The sequence below is a fragment of the Pteropus medius genome, unplaced genomic scaffold, assembly GCF_902729225.1.
Source record: "Pteropus medius unplaced genomic scaffold, Ma_sr-lr_union100, whole genome shotgun sequence".
In the NCBI taxonomy this organism is placed as follows: Eukaryota; Metazoa; Chordata; class Mammalia; order Chiroptera; family Pteropodidae; genus Pteropus; species Pteropus medius.
In genome coordinates, this window is record NW_024355205.1 from 28213452 (window position 1) to 28230564 (window position 17113).

At 39.1% G+C, this 17113-nt stretch overlaps 1 protein-coding gene across 2 annotated transcripts in view; it reads left to right on the top strand.

The window, feature by feature from the left end:
• The first annotated feature begins 4702 nt into the window (after window positions 1–4702).
• Window positions 4703–17113, top strand: part of MAP3K7CL (MAP3K7 C-terminal like) — a 32080-nt gene continuing 19669 nt past the window's right edge. Inside the window, exons 1-2 of one of the 2 annotated variants that reach the window (XM_039857685.1) lie at window positions 4703–4966; window positions 7022–7130. In XM_039857685.1, the coding sequence (XP_039713619.1) occupies window positions 7061–7130 (70 nt within the window). In that variant the 5' untranslated portion in view covers window positions 4703–4966; window positions 7022–7060. Of the gene's footprint in view, window positions 4967–7021; window positions 7131–16867; window positions 16939–17113 lie in introns of those variants that run through there. The other variant, XM_039857686.1, reaches the window with a different exon arrangement.

The window sequence follows — 17113 nt, forward strand, 5'->3', positions numbered from 1 at the left end:
AGAGTCAGGTGGGGTTTGGGGGGGAGGGGGTGACTCAGACAGCATGGCTCTTAAACACTGCACACTGTTCTGTCTCTTTCAGTGAGTGAAATGCAAAGCCCAGGAAAGAGAATTTGTTGAGTGACTTAATGTTTCTAGTCCCACTCATTCTTCTTTTGAGCAGTAAGACAAAAATGGCATAAAGTGAATTGTTCTGCTATCGTAAGCCGAAAATGAACTCGGATTAAGAAAGTGGTCCCCAGTCATCTTTAAAGTGAAAGGCTGTGACAGCGTATGACTGGAAGTTCTCGGAGAGGCATTGCCTTGTTTTGTTTTTCAGCTTCCTTCTTTGCTTGGTGATCTTTCAGTGGATTACCCTGACAAGTGGGTTTGAAGAGGAGTGACAACGTCGCTGCAAGTAAGGACCACAGAGAGGCTTCTTGGGGAACATGGCAAATCTTACCTAAGACTTGACCGAGATCTGGAGCTGAGGAAGAGGCCACTCAAAAGAACAATCACATGAGACCAGCTCACGGCATACAACAAGTCTTGTGGGCCAATTGGAAGGATCTCATCATTTGAATGTATACAGCTTTACGGTGGTGTCTCTCATAATAAATCAGCTTTCCATTCATTAGATCCTTGTAGTTACTTAAGTATTTATTCACTCGTGTTTGTTTCAAACAGACGTATCAGTGTTTAATAGAACAGCAGGGTGAATAAGCAGCTTTGGGATTTTTGAGTCACTGAAGAATGTGACACATTAGGATTTTTTGTGGGGATAGAGTTGGAGGGATGAGTGAAAGAGAGGGAACTGAGAGCAGCAGAAAAAGAGAAGTTATATTTTTCCAAGAAGATTCTGCCCATGCCACGTGGCACTGTTGGGGGGCTGTGCCTTGGTTGTCCACCGGATGTTCAGATTGGGGTAAAGTGAACAGAAGTTGGTGAACTATGGCCTGAGGGCTGAATCCTGGCTGTTGGTCCATTTTTTTGCAAATAAGTTTTAATTGAAACACAGCCATGCTCATTTATTTCCTGTTTTTGTAGAGTTAGAGCCCATCCTTTCAAATACACCTTGTCTGTGCTTCCTTCTGTGCTACAACGGCAGAGATGAGTAGTTCTGACAGAGATCGTAATAGCCCATGAAGTGTAAAGTCTGTATTATCTGGCCCTTTACAGAAAAAAATTGCTGACTGATGGTTGTAAGGGAAGACTGATTATTTAACCACCATGAAATATTTCTTTTTTGGAGACTGTAGGCTGCATATGTCTTATAGCAGTGGAGACCTAACTTTAATGTGTTGGCAAAAATATGTTTTAAATGGTTCTCTAAACACTGCGCATAGAAATTCATATTTCTTGTTTCCATTTACAAAATGCCATGACCACCCCAGCTCTACTGAGTCACTGCCATGGCAAAGCCTGGCATTTTTAAAAGGCATAAATCCAATATTGAGGCCAGTTTGGGAACTAGCCTGGAACATACTAAGTCTTCCCAAAATGCTTATTGAATTAGTGAGGTCACATTAATTGTGGCAACAGTCTGTAACATGAACTGCTTGTGCATGTTCTAAACCATAATTCAGAAACAAGTCTAGAGTTTGTTATTTTGAAAAGCTCCTTTAATACTATTAAAAATTGCTTTCCACATTTATTGCTAAAAAGAAGGAAATAAAAATCATACATTGCTACTGAGTCATACTGTCAATCTGTTAATATTTTGATGTACACACACACACACACACACAATCCCTTCTGGATTGAATTAGTATAATTCTATTGAATTCTCAAAATACCATGTGGTTATTTTGGGTTATAGTTGTGGGAAGGGATTTCACTTGGGTTTCGGAATGGTTACTTTCTTGGAAGTGTTTAGATAAAGAGCCAAGAAATACATTGTTGTTCCTATGGGAACAGAAGAACTGGTGAATATTAATTATTATTTGAAAATCTTTAACTTACATGATAAGACTTGGACAGAACACATTTAGACTATTTAGATGCATTTTTGTTTGTTTGTTTGTTTGTTTCTTATTGCTACTAAATTATCCTTTCATGAAACCTTTTCCTTTGTAGCTCTTTACCAACTGGACATCCACTGCACCACTGCTGATGTCATCAGGATCAGGCTATCACCATGGCAGCTCATGTACCTGGCAGTCCAGCATTACCTTAATGATGCTGGAAAAGTCTCTGGATAACAGTCTAGGCTGAATCTGTCAGGTACTTTTGACGATATCATAAATTGGATTTAATGTGTCACTTCCCTTCTTATCTCTGGAACATTCACCAAGGGCTTTGGTGATCACAGCAGAGGAAGAAGGTGCTACCGCATTCTGGGTTTTTCCATTCTGAAGGGACATTTTCACTGGAATCCAGACACGTCCAGTCACTGATGATGCTGGCAATGTCAGTGTCACCATCAGCTTTTCTGAAAGTAGAGCCGGGAGCTGATTTGGGAGCCAGTATAGATATGGTATCCATTCCTCCATTGGTGCACATAAGATGCACGACTTTGATTTCTTTAGGGTTTATGATAAAGATGGCTGGTGTCAGATGAACCTGGGCACTAGACTGTTGACGAAAGTTATACCTTTGTCTCCTCTAAGGCAAAAGCTGAGAGCCAGACTTACTGTCAATGAAACAATTGCATTAGATCAGTCATACAGAGTACATCTTGGTATAGTGATAATAGTATAAACTGAAAATTAGAAAAACCTGGATCCTATATGGGCCATTTGTTCCATAATGATCATTTATCCTTGAGCCTGTTACTTAGATTATCTGAGTCTCAGTTTGCTCATCTGTCCAATAGAGCTGACAATACAGACCATGATTATTCTATAGGATTATAGGGAAGATGAAGATGAGACAGTGGATGAGACTCTTTTGATAAATTATAATGTGTCTCGTAAGGCGACATTATTAACTTTAAAATAACATCATAACAGTAATAATAATTCCTGGAAGTAGTCGCAGTTAGAATTGCAAATAGGTTTATATGTGAATGCTCTAATCACCTGAATGTATGCAGATTATAGCTATATATATCATAATAAGTTAGCTCTTCATTCATTAGTTCAAGGAAACCTGCTAAGTCCTTTTACTTATTTATTTAACAACATTTTCAGCAGCTTTAAACTTAAAGAAAAACAAAAATGAGTGAAAAGCAGGAGTTCCCAAATATTTCTTACCCCCTGATTTTTCTTATTATTAACATTTTGCATTAGTGTGGTGCATTTGTTACAGTTGGGCCAATATCGATACCTTACTATTAACTAAATTCAATAGTTTACATTAAAGTTCACTCTTGGTGTCATACTCTCTGTGGGTTTTGATAAATGTATTATGACACGGATCGACCATTGCAGTATCATTTAGAATAGTTTCACTGCCCTACAATCCTCTGTGATCCACCTGGTCTTCCCTCTCTACTTCTCCCTCAATGCCTGGCAATTACTGATCTTTTACTGTCTCTCTAATTTTGCCTTTTCCAGAACGTTGTATAGTCAGAGTCATACCGTATATAGCCTCTTCAGATTGGCTTCTTTCACTTAATAATATACGCTTAAGTTAAAGTGTCCATTTGTGGCTTGGGAGCTCATTTTTTTATTACTGAATAATATTACATTGTCGGGATATACCACATTGCCTATCCATTCACCTCCTGAAGGACGTCTTGGTTGCCACCAAATTTTGGCAATTATGAATAAAGCTGCTATAAACTTCCATGTGCAGGTCTTTGTGTGGAAATGAGTTTGCAACTCCTTTGGATAAATACCAAGGAGCACAACTGCTGGAACATATGGTAAAAGTACGTTTAATCGTGTAAGAAACTGCCAAACTGTCTTCCAAAGTGTCTGTGCCATTTCGTATGCTCACTGTATATGGCGCTGTCGGTGTTTTGGATTTTGGCTATGCTAATAGGTGCGTGGTGGCATCTTATTGTGTGTGCATTTGCAATCACCTGGTGACATATGGTGTTCAGCATCTTTTCACATGCTTCCTCGCTGTCTGTATATCTTTGTGAGACGTTTGTTAGATCTTTTGCCCATTTTAAGACTGGGCTGTATGTTTTCCTATTGTTGAGTTGTAAGAGTTTTTTCCACATTTTGGGTACCAGTCATTTATCTGGTACGTATCTTGCAAAGATTTTCTCCCAGTCTGTGGCTTATCTTTCATTCTCTTAATACTTATTTATCTTTAATTATTTGACTTCACCATTACCATCTAACTGTTTTAAAGTACTGTTGACATTGGGGTTTCTAGCTTTTAAAAAGGCCAAACAGTCCCAACATTCTCTTCCTATTTGCCAATGACTCACTTTGCGGTCGGTTGCATTTGTAGATGGGATCAAGTCATCAAGCCCATCAGCGGCTCAACCTCAAACCTCACGTTCTTAACCGGGATCATCGCTGCTATCATCTGAGAGTCGGCCTGTGGCCCGTCCAAGTTGGCTGGGCCTCGCCAAGCTGACTGGAGCGGCCGACATTTTTGCTGACTGGAGTCATGCTATCTTTGCCAGTTTGCTGGAATAGACACAGACACCGATTGGGTCACGCTGAAGACATTCCTGTCTTGTGAAGCAAGTCTGTTTGTATTTTAGGTTTGCCAGGACTAATGAATTAAAACATTTGGACTCTCCGCAACTTGCTGTTTATCAATGCCTCTGACAGGAGGAGGGTTTTCTTTTGCTCTTGCTTTTTCTAGAAACATGACAACATCCTGGCTGTTGGAGAGGCAAGGAAAGGAGAGAGGGGCTGTAGCGGGAAGCGGAACAGGGAGGCCCCGTGGGACGCCGGGTCTGGGGGAGAGCAGGTAGGAGCAAGCTGCCCTGACAGCTGTCATTGCTCCTCAGATTGTCAGTGGCTGCTATGCAGCAGGTGCAGCCTGCTCTCTCTCTAAGTCTCTGCTCCACAAAGGCACCGACTGGCCAAGGCAGTGGCTGGCCCTGGATTACAGAAGTGCAGACACTCAACTAAGTGAGGTAAGGCAACAGGTGTGAAAACCCAAGTAAACGCTCAGAGCACCAGCAACTTAACCAAAGCTCTGGTGCAGCCGAGAGGAGGACTCGGTGGCCCATTTCCCCAGGCAGTGTGATGAAAAGGCAAGTTGGTTCAGGGGCTCTTGTGGTCGACACCGTGTGGAACTCGAAGTCCACCCAGCGTCCCCTCTGCCATCCCTTTCGGAGGCAGACAGATGCTCTAAGTTGCGCGGAAGGGAGGGGCTCTAATTAGCTGTGTTTATCAGTTTCATTTCCCGTTGCTGTAAACTGCACCAGAGATCTATTCACAAAATCTTGGAGGCAGATTTCTACCTCTTGAGCTTTATTTCTTGGTGCAGCAAAATCTTAGCCAGAAGAGGAGTGCAGCTTTTCATCCTCAGATGTTATGATAAAATGGTTTGATGGTTGTCCGGTGTGTAACAAGAAGACTTTTTCTTTTAGCTACAACTTGAAGGGGATTTTTATTGTTTGTTTTGTTACATTTGAGACAGTCTGTTCTATTCCTCAGGAACAGGTGGTTAACGAGACGCTTGATTCTAAGCAGATAAGACTACACAGAAATGTATGTCAGGGCAAAGATAAAACAAATCCTGAGTCAAGTAACAGCAATTTTATATTACCCCCCCCCTTTTTTAATTTGAATATTTCATGTTACCACTCTTTTCTAACTTAGAATGACATGACTTGGAATGCTTTAGGGTTTCTTGTTATTTGTAGTGTTAAATGAATGAACTAAATATGATTGTAACTGGATGATAAACAGTTGCTGTTTCCCCCCGCCTAAAGCTTTACTAGATGTTTAATGTAAGCCTGTTCCCTTTCTATATACTAAGTAAGATGATTCCATATGTGTGTATTTCTAAAAATACATGTATGTATATATACATTCGCTTTGGCTCTATAAATAATTGTAAAAACAAAATTCAGTGTTCTAGACACTATTTTTAGATAGAGAAAAGTTATGGGAAAGATTCAGGAACCTTGCTGTGAGAAAATGCCCTGCTCACGCAGTTCCCAGAATCTTTCTAAGGATGGCTAAAGAGATGATTTATATTTTTCCATTTTTAGAGACATTTTCCTTAAAATATCATTTAGAGTTTTTGGTTTACTGTCTATATGAAAAGGAAAGTAGAGAGTTAAGAGGACACATGACTCAAAATAGAAAAGTTAAATATATGTATTTAAATATCAAATATATGTATTTATAATAATATCTTTTCCTAGTCCCAGTGATCAAAAATTATCATGTATCTTGATGAAAATATATTTGGGCTAAATTCTTTTATTATAACAGAAATATTCATGTGTTTTTGCCCACCCTAACTCATCTTATCTGTAGAATAATTTTCCATTCATTCTACCTTAGTTTATTAATTAAATGATAATATAATAGGTGAGGTAGAACATTAATAGAATGTTTTTAGTTTTGTATTTTGCTTGCATCATGCAATGGTTTTAATGATCAACCTGAGAAATGTTGATAGATTTACAGGTAGTTAATCAGATATTTATAATCTTCATAATATAACTGTGGGATATTTTTAAATTGTCTTTTATATTCTTCAAATGATTCCATAATACTCATTTTTACCACTCTCAGATCAATAATTCACATCCAATTTAGACTTCTGAGCATGAAAAGTTAGTTTAATCTGGAGATGTCTGATGCCCTATTAAGATTTCTTTATTTCCTTAAATTTAAAATACAAGACCTTGAAGGGTCAGGATTAGACTAGTCATGTGAAGGGGCACTAAAAAAGTGAGATGGGTGGAGATTTTGCTTCATCTTGCATATTTTATTCTAGTTGTATATTTCCAAAGCAATTTTTTTATACACCAGAGAAAGGATTTTAAATGGAAATCCTTTCCATGTAAAGTGAATACATTCGAGGTAGGGAAAGTAGGCTAGAAACTAGGAGTATCTTTAAAATAAGAAAGCAGTGCTTAATGACTTTCCCCTCTTAATTTTCAAGGGCCTCTGAGTATTTGAGGGATGACATTGAGTAAAGTGACAATGGTTCTCTCTTGTCCTAACAGCTGGAAGACCCAGGGGAAGGCCGAGGCTCAGGTGCCCACATGATCAGCACCACCAGGGTACCTGCGGATAAGCCAGTACGCATCGCCTTCAGCCTTGATAATGCCTCAGGTATACTCTGCTCACAGAGAAAGGGCTGCCTTCCTGCCTGCTGCCTTTTTACCATTATCCTTTCCAGTTCCACAAAGGACATTTTAAAATGCATGCTTGGCGTGACCTAGTGATGGGGAGTGTGGTTTTCATCGTGCCTTGTTCGAGGGTGGCTTCTCAAAATGCCTCTGATGATGCTTCCCCCATCTCCCATTCTTTGGTTGCTTAAGACATTTCTTCTTCTTTTTTTTTTCTTTCCCCATTTTATCTTTCTTTTATTATAAAATTCATGGGGCTATACCAATTTCAAATGATAGCAAAGTATGTCATTGTTAAAATTTCATGAGGGGACATTTATTAAGAGCTGGCATTTGGTTGGGGGATGTAAAAATATCACTGTCCTGGTTCCAGCAGCATTTCCTGAAACCTAAGTCCCTAACGCTGGTTTCTCACTGGTGTTCCCACACTTCCGACTAAATCAACAGACTTCAGCCAGAGGGATGAATGGGACAGGTGAGGCAGACCTTCTCAAAATAGTAAGGTCTGAGGCGAGGCTGCCATACTTAGGTCATGGCTCCCCTCAATGACCTCTTAACACACATATCGAATTGCACTACTTTTGTTAGGGGACCTCAGGTGGTGTGGGTCACAGCGGTGAGAAAGAGAGCTCTTCCACTGGTGTTGGCCATTGCCCTCAGTCTAATGTCATTTGTTAATATCACATAATCGCACGCTCAAACAACATTAACATTTAAACCTTGGTTCTTTTGAGGACTGACCTTTTTCTGTTATCTATCTATCTACCTATCTATCTATCCGTCTATCATCTATCTTTCTTCCTACAATGTCCATGTCGAGGTATTGCTTTGAAAAGTAACGATTGAAAAAGGACAGGTTTATCCTCATATAATGCAAAGCAAGGATCTGGGTTCTGTGAAGTCTGACTTTACACAGGCAGTTTGGGCTTTCTTATACCAAGTGATTATGATGGTGACACATCCACCCATTTTCCTGGACTGTGCAGCCCGCAGTGGAGGATTGTTCTAGAGCAGGAAGAGGTGAAGCCTCGACAATTCATCATCTGTTTTTCCCACACTCTCCCTGTGGCCTGCCCTAGTCCTATATCTCCTCTCATTACCACATATGTGTCCCTATATGTGTCCTTTGAAAGACAGTAGTGAAGGACAGTTTGTCTTTTGTGTTAGGCATCATCACATGTGATTTCTAATCTTTAAAATAACCCTACAATGTAGGCATAAATATTCCCAATTTGCAAAGACAGAGATTGAGGCCCAGAGACCACACTTTTAGTGAGTAATGGAGTTATGATTTAAACTCAGTTCCCTAAACTTGACCGTCTGAATTCTCTGCATTATCCCATGCTGCTTCTCTAAGGAGAAAAAGAAAACTGTATGTGTAGTGAGGGTACATGAGAGCTTTGCACTTTATGCTCAATTTATCTGTAAAACTGCTCTAAAAAAATAAAGTCTATCAATTAAAAACGAACAAACCAAAAAGGAAAACCTGCTTTTTATTTGTATGCATGTGGTAAATGAAAGATTTTGAGGAATAGTCAGTGTTTGAGTAGCTAGCTCTCAAAACAGACACATGTAAACCCAAACCCGGAGAGGAAGAAGATGTATAATTTTCTCCCTTGTGTTTATGTCACATATAAGTAGCACAAGGCCTGTTACAATCAACAGCCTTACGAAGAAAATTTCAATGTATCAAGCTTGTTTATTCCAAGCAGTATTATTATATCATAATTTAGGACAAGACAAGTAAAGATATTGTTCCCTCATCTTCATTTTAACAATTTAATTTACGTACAGAAGAGAGCCATGCAGAGGTGAATCTTGATCTTGGGGTTGCATGGATGGACTCCTCCTTGAATGACATGTACAACTTGTAATTAATTTGCCACCATCTTTTAAACTCTTTTGGCCCCTGACTGGGAGCTCTCGAATGTGTTTTATCAATCGCTTTAGATTGATTTGTTCTAGTGTCTCTCAAATATCACAAAAAAGCCCACTTTTGAATTTTTTTATAGGATAGCTTCAAATAGGAGTGGTCATTTATTTCAAGAATTCCCACCCTATACTTCCACCAAAAAAATGAATATGAAGCCTTATGAAGAACCTACCAAAATTAATTTTTTTCTTAGGATCAGTGTGTCATTATATCTCTAGAAAGGTCACCCAACATGGTAGAGAATGCAAGGCAGGAGTTGAGGTTCTGTGTTTCTCAACCTTTCTTAAAATAATCATTTGAGAGCTCTTATCAAAAGTACATGTTCCGAGGCCATACTCCTGTATGTTCTGATGCAGTGGGCCAAGAAGTCCGTCTTTTTTTTTTTTTTCATGCACAGGAGGTTGCAAGTGCACAGAAAGATGCTTTGCACATATTTGGCGACACTCCCTCTGAATTCTTGAATAAGGAACGTGTGTGGTGTCCTACTGAGCAACACTTGCCATCGTGCACACTGTGCATGCCTTTTGAATTCCAGTGCATGTGGCATGCAGACCACACATTTAGGGAAAAAACAAAGGGAAACATCCTAGACTTTTATAGTAAGTGGGATGACTAAGGTAGATTTTTAAGGAGTAATTCTGTATTGTTGAATTTATTGCTGAAGAATTAAGCAGAGTCCATGAGAAAAGGAGACATAGTTGCCTATGAATGTTGACTTGTTCATTTTTTATGAGCCCAATATAGCGCTTATCCTCCAGTTATGTTAGGACTATTTTTTTTCTTCTTTTTTTTTTTTCTCATATTCGTCTCAGATGATTTGGTATAGAGGTTAAGGACATTAGGCTTTGGAGTCAGCAAGGCATGGTTTTTAGACTCATTCCCATCACTATTTGTATGATCTTGGGTAAGTCACTCAACTTTGCTGAACTTCAGTTTCCCATACAATGTGTATGGTAATTTAGAGAGTTGTCATAAGAATCAAATAACACTATAGGTAAAGCATTTAGCATAGTGCTTGACACAAATCAAGTAGTCAGCTGGTCCCTGTGTTTACGATGATTGATTCTGGAGTATTATAGAAAGTATAAACCACAAGGCAGTTTTGAGTCCTGTTTACATCTCACACTTCTACTTCAACTCAAGGTAATGTAGGGACTAGGTATCCAGTTGGTAGATTGTGTTACCCAGAGCAGATGGGGACAGCTTCTCGGAAGACGCGATTGTCAACTTGGCCTTGCAGGTGGGTAGGGTATTGGCAGGCAGTGTAGAAAGATGCCATTTCTGGATACCAGGTACAAAAAAAGGGAGCTATTCATCTTTTAATAATTCTTCCTTTTCCTTCTAAACATAAGAGCTTGGAAGAGCATGATATATTTCAGAAATGCTAAAACTCTTGTGAACTGGAGCAGAGGTCTGAAATGTGGAAAAGTAGCATGCCATTCACCGAGCTCTGCTCTGAGCCAGGCCAGGCATTCGTGCTGCCGTCTATGGAGCATATGTTTCGATGGCAGTAGACTAGAGTTACCAAGCCAATCTTAAAAGTTCAGCAAAAGAGTTTGGATTTGATCAGAAGCAACAGAATGTCAACAGTTCTTGAGCAAGGGAGCAATGCGATGAAAATGGTAAATGTTTGATTGGCGGAACAGTCTGGATGTGGAGAGAAAATGGAAGAGGCTTTTTATAATGGTACAGAGACAAAGTGATGAGAGCCTGGATTAAATTGTGGAACAAGATGACCAAATTTACAGTACATTTTGAAGGAAGGGTTGAAAGGACTTGATGACAGATTGGCCCTGGTACATGTGAAGTTGATCATTGTTTATTGATAGCAGAGTGAGGTGCAAGACTCCAAATAGACGATGAATCTCCAGGGGCTTAAATAAAGGAAGGAAGTTTTTTGGGGGGTGGGGGGGAATCCCTTTAAAAGACAATCACCATTTTTAGCCTATCATCAGAACTCTTCATTAAGCAACACATAGCTAACCATAATTCCTGGAAGCGGCAATACCTGTCTTTAATAAGCTAATGATATGATTGGCATTACTTCCAAATCGGTAATCCTAAAGAGTTAACTTTCTAAGTGCAGAACTGCATGGAGTTAGTTTTCTCAACAGAAATGTGTGGAAGGAAAATATGAATCCCACCTCTTGGGTTATTATAGAATCACTGGCCTTTCTCCAGTTAGAGAGAATTTAGAGTTGGACTGATATGAAGATTTGATGTTAATTACTTGAGAATTTTCTTTATCTTCAGCAGAGCTAAAATCTGGCACACTCTCATATAAATTTAATCCTTGCCCTTGGGGTTTTTTGTTTTGTTTTGTTTTGCTTTTAGATTTTTAGTTTTTATTTAGAAAGAGTCATGGATACTGGTATCAGCTTAAGCTGGTAGCTTTCAACATTTTGTTTTTAAAAAGTACTTTCAAGCTATCAGAATTTTTCATAGCTAGGCATGAATTAATCATATGACATTTAGTTTTCAAAAAAAAATTCCAGGGCATATTCTGTTGGTGTCTCTTTTAAATAATACTATTTTTCTCCTCACAGATCAGGATACTTTTGTGTGGCAGCAAGAACTATGTGAAGTAGCTGGAATAACTACCCTTGAATCTAAATTCATTGGACATTGTGTGAATGTCTTTTTGTGTGTACACATGCAAAACTGGCTCTCAGCAAAATTGTGATGCAGGTGAAATGTCTCCTGTCATTGCCCCCTTCCTTTAACATTTTCTACCTTTCGTGTCTTCTGGTGTTACTTCTCTCTCCCTCCTCAACGCCCCCAAAGTTTCCGGTACTCTCTTCTCTCCATGCTCTCAATCCTTGTTCTCTGGAAAGACTGGAAAGCCTCATTTACACTAAGCAATAAATGAATATGAGGTTTATCTTATTACTTCTCTTAAGGGGTTTGTTTTTGTTTCCATGTTTTTTTGTTGTCGTTGTTTTGTTTTGCTGTCGTTTTGCATATCCATAAGGAAATCAGTAGGAAGTCGAGGGATAAAGTTCCTAGTGGAATTTTACTAGCCAATTTGGTAAAGATGGCATTTGGGGAAGTGGGGCCGGGAGCCTTTTGAACTCTCTCAAGTCGCATTCTGTCTCAACTCTGACACTACCTTTAAAGCTGCCTCAGTATGCAGTGACAACAAACTCCTCATGTTAGGTACATGTTAGGTACTTTTAGGTACTGGTTGAGGTAACATGGTGATTATTATTAATTATTAAGAGTTGACAATCTTCTAGGTATCACCAAATCTCTACCTGTATCTGTATCTATATTTATATTCATATTCATATCTATACTTTTAATTTTATGGGCCTTGAAAACCTAATGTGTATTAAAGAATTCACATCTCTAATGCTTAATAAGCAGGAAACAAAGTTTTAAAAAGCTTTTGATGTGTTTCAAAATGATATGATGCTCTAACAAGAACCTAGGTATCCAGACATTTTAAAAAGGTTGTTTAATGTATTATAAACATGGGTTAGCAGGCTTATATTACGTATTTTATTTCTATAAATAAAATATTAATCTTCATTTATATTTAAATGAAAGTGCTCTAAGGCCTTTCATGCATGAGTTAAATTTTTTTGGACACTATTCCCTATAGAAAATGTTCGCTTTGACAGAGAAGTAAAAGAGAAACCTTAAATTCAGATTTAAATGGAAAGAGTAAACCCGTAGGACCTGAGGTTATGGCTGCACCAGGGGAATCTCCCTTAACTGGCATCTAAGTAATTAGACCTGTCTATTCTCTTTGTATTATTCAGACGATGATGAATAATACTCTCAGCTCCCACCAGTACACACATACTCACATATGCGCACGCGCGCACATGTGCCTTGCTCCCCAGTCACTCTTTTGGTCAGATTTAAGGTGAGAAGAAATGGAAACTAAACTTGATTATATCAAGCATTCATTATTCTTACTGATTATTTCCTAGATGCCAAGTTTTGAGCTAAATGATTAACCTCTACGTTTCATTACTAATAAGATTCTGAGACAGAGAATATGACGTCTATTTTGTAGAGGAGAAAATTTGAGTCTCAAAGAGGTTATGTTGATTGTCCACATTCACCAAAATTAAAAAAGTGGCTGAGCTGAGCTTCCAACCCAGGCCAGCACTATAGAATGTGGATCAGCCCACTGTGTCCTTATCGGTTAGGAGCCAAATGGTTCCTAGAGAAGCCTCCTCACTTTAGCCAGTTCTCTAACTCACTTGGCCTTGTAAATGTCACTTTGTCCCTGGGCCCTGAAGGATGATCTCCAGGACACCAGCACTCAGGGGTCTTAACTGCAGTCAGGACCAGCTACCTAATTTGTGGAGGGACAGTGAAAAAAAATTATGCAGCTTCTTGTTCAAAAATTAAGAATTTCAAGATACTATTAAACCAAGTGTGGGGCTTGCCTGGTCCAAGGGCTCCCTTCAACTGCGCAGGCGCATGCCCGCAAAGCAGGCCCCAGCTGCTGGAAGTGTAGTCAGGTTGAGTGGATTCTGAGCATGATTGCCTCTCAAGTTGCTGGTTGGGAGTGAGTTGGAGCTTGTCTTCTGAGTGTGGCTTCTCCCACTCCTGGTGGCTTCTCTATGGATTTACAATTTCCTAGGCAATTATGTCTTGGACGGAGAGCACATAAGAGGAGGAATAAGTGACTCCAGAGTCCATTCAGGAGATCGTCTAGGACAGGGGTTCTCACAGGCTGGTTCGCAGGTCTGGTTTGGCTTTGAAGAAGCGTTCACCTCTCCGCTGTAAAAAGAAACAAGGACGCAGCTGTGAGGTGTTTTCGTGTGTTTGTTTTTGGCTCTAAAGCTAAATTTATCCAATATAATGACCACTTCTGTTCTAAGATTGTTTGTCTTATGATTTCTGTGTTAACATGTTCTCTCTCTCATAAAGAGAGTCTAATGATACACGGTAGTTGTTTTCGAATCATCTTTACTAGCTACATAAAAAGTTAGACACTCAAAGGCATGCTTCCCAATGTTCCGTGAAATTTTTAATTTTTGAATTCGTAAGAAACGGTGGGAAGACAATGTAAGGAAATCTGGAACAGAATAACCACAAAAACAACCCAACAGCTGCTCAGTAGATGCTGAGATGAGCCCATCATAAAATGTACTATGGTATGTCATAATGGTCGGGATACCAATAAGAAAGTTCTATTTTAAGTACCATTGACTTAGTCACATCATGTTTGCAGAACAGGCAGTGAACATCTGCTTATTAAAAAAATTCCTCTTTAATTCTCTCCTTTATATTTCATCTTTTAAAAAATTTCTTAGGATGTGTTTTGCTTGCTGTGCCATTTTGAAAAGGAAGCCTATGAATTATTTCCTTAATACCTTAAAAACTATGATAAAGTGATTTGCCAATTTAGCATAGGTCTTCTGTCACTGCCTTGCATATAATAGGCATTCAATAACTATTTGATAAATAAATATATTTTAATAAAAATGTACTTGCATTCTGATTTTGTCATGTTATAGACATATCTGGCAAGTACTCTTCTTTTTTTTTTGTTTAAAAAGGCAAATTTGCCAGGGATGTATCTTGTATAGCTACTGTACAATCTACTTTGTGCTTCTGGAATTGTCAAAACAAACTTAACTGCTCTTAGGAACTCTGATCCAATATCACTGTCAAAATGTTTTACAACGATTCAGCCAAATGTTTGTAGAACAGCTGTGCTCCTCGTCTGCCTGACTCATTTTCCTTCTTTTCTTTTGGCCCAATCCTGTGATTCATCATTCTGCTTTTAGAATATTTGCCTATTTTTAAAACCAGTCAAAGAAGGCAGCCACTGTTTAAAAGTAAACACACCACACATCAACTTGGGGCAGCTTGGTAAGCAGCTTCGCAAGCGCTGAAATTTTTGGCTGGCAGGGATGCCAGCTAAACCAGATGGCATCAAGCAATGAAATACAGGACTGAGGTTAAGACTCAATAGTTTCCTTACATCTGTCTTTGGTTTTCTTGCTTCCGCTATTTCCTGCTTGGATTAATCCAACTTGATTCATTTTTTTAACACAGGAGTCTTACTTTTATTTTGATTGTCATTCTAAAATATCCTTTATGTATTTCCATGCCAATCAATCAGGCTCTTCTAGCAACTCAAGGAATTCAATTTTAAGCCATTCTTGTCTGCAGAATTATCAGCATGGTCACAGATATGCGCCTCTAAATATGACGTGACTATAAGTAATGACGTAGATTTCTATAATGGGCTTCATTAATTCTGGTTCATACCTGGTATTTGCTATTTACTTTACTATAATAAAGCAAATGGACATATATAATTCTTTTCTATAATTAAGCAGGAAGGAGTGTGACTTCACAGGGGCAAGGTGGATTAAGTCCCAGGAAGCCTTGAGTTCCAGTCCTGGCTATTTTATTAGAATTCTAGAATGCACTATCTGCTCTGGTACTTTACAGAAGTGATTTCTCCTTCTAGCGAGTGCCTGTTCATCTATGTTTATTAGGGTTGGGACTCCAAAGTATAATATGTTCCCATTTACCCATGCCAAATTGCTCTGGCCTTGAACTCAATGAGCTAAAATAATCATGATGGATTATTGATATTTTATTGAAATACATTTAAATGTGCCTTTGACCCAAATTAGTTTTACAAACTATAGTTTTAATAATGAAGGCTACCTCTAAAGGGTCAGTGGCAATAAGTGAGTATTTCTGTCTTTTGTCTAATTCTTTGCAGATGATGAGGGATGGATTTAAAAAGCCACGGTATTTGGCAGAAGTTGTCACCTCTAATCTGAGTAGGATAAGAGCATTCAAAGGGCCTGGGGATTGGATCTTGTTTCCTCTAAGACAGTCCTCCAGCTTGCAGCAAGGGTCTTGGGAAGATTGCCCATTTCTTCGTGCTCCGTGAAGCTAATTAGCATCAGTGAACTCATGGGCTTCCATACCCAGTCTGGCGCAGTTAGAAGAACAAATAGATTCAGATTTGGTGATGCATTGTCTTAAGCTACTTTTAAATGGGAGTATTATTATACTACTCTTGACTAAAATATACCAGTGGCTGTTAAGTGACCTGGCCTTTGAGGTGTTTGGCTAAGGTTAATACTGTCCTTGTTTGAGTTATCTTCCTGGTGATTATCTTTGGTGCCTTCACAGACATGTAATCCCTTAGAAGCCAGAAGCTCCTTGAGTGCTGCGCTTCATTCTGGACTATACTCCAAGGGACGAGGGAGAAGATACTTGCTTCTCCATTGCATATGGCCCATATCACTTCCTCTAGTTCAAAGAGAACATTAACAGTTTTTATGAATAACTTTGATGATGGTAGTGAGAACAAAAAAACTATTATCTTTCTTTTCTTTATTATAATTTAGAATAGTTTGGATTTTTAATTATTCTTTTGCCCTGTATTTTGTCTTATTCTCGTAGTCTCATGTCTTGGGGTAGGTATTTTCAATAAGGAAGGGATGGGAGATGAATGGCCAATGGACTTGCAGAGCCAGCATCTGCCTGGAGATCCAGAAGTTCTGAGCTCTCATGCCAGGGCTGGGTCAGCATATGTTCTTGAAGACATTGAAGACATTCAGGAGTAGTAACTTGGGTATTTCGGCTGAACCTTTCTCAGGTCTCCTCTGATGCTTCTGAGAACTATATCTTGTGACCCAACAACACCTGCCTAGTGCCAGTCAGTCAGTTTAAGGTAACAGAAGACAGAGTTACCCATCTCTCTCAGCTCAGGCTCTCCCACATCAATGCAGCGGGCTGGGCCTCAGGTTGGGGTTCTGCCTGCTGTGTTAGGAAGAAACACCTCGATCGAGTTGCTTGCTGCCTGGTACCTACTGTAATCAGAAAGAGGCTCTGGTTAACTGCCGGTTAGTGGTGGTTTGTGGTAAGAGCAGAGAGAAAACCATCAAAGCTTGCCACCCTGGGAGCCATTCAGAGAAGAACTAACACTTCTATTTTTCACTAATATGTTTTTCTGTCCAACTCAGATTGTTCTGGTTACCTCATTAGCACCTTGTTAGGGCACTTTTCTGTGTATCTTTTTTTTCTTTTTTCTTTTT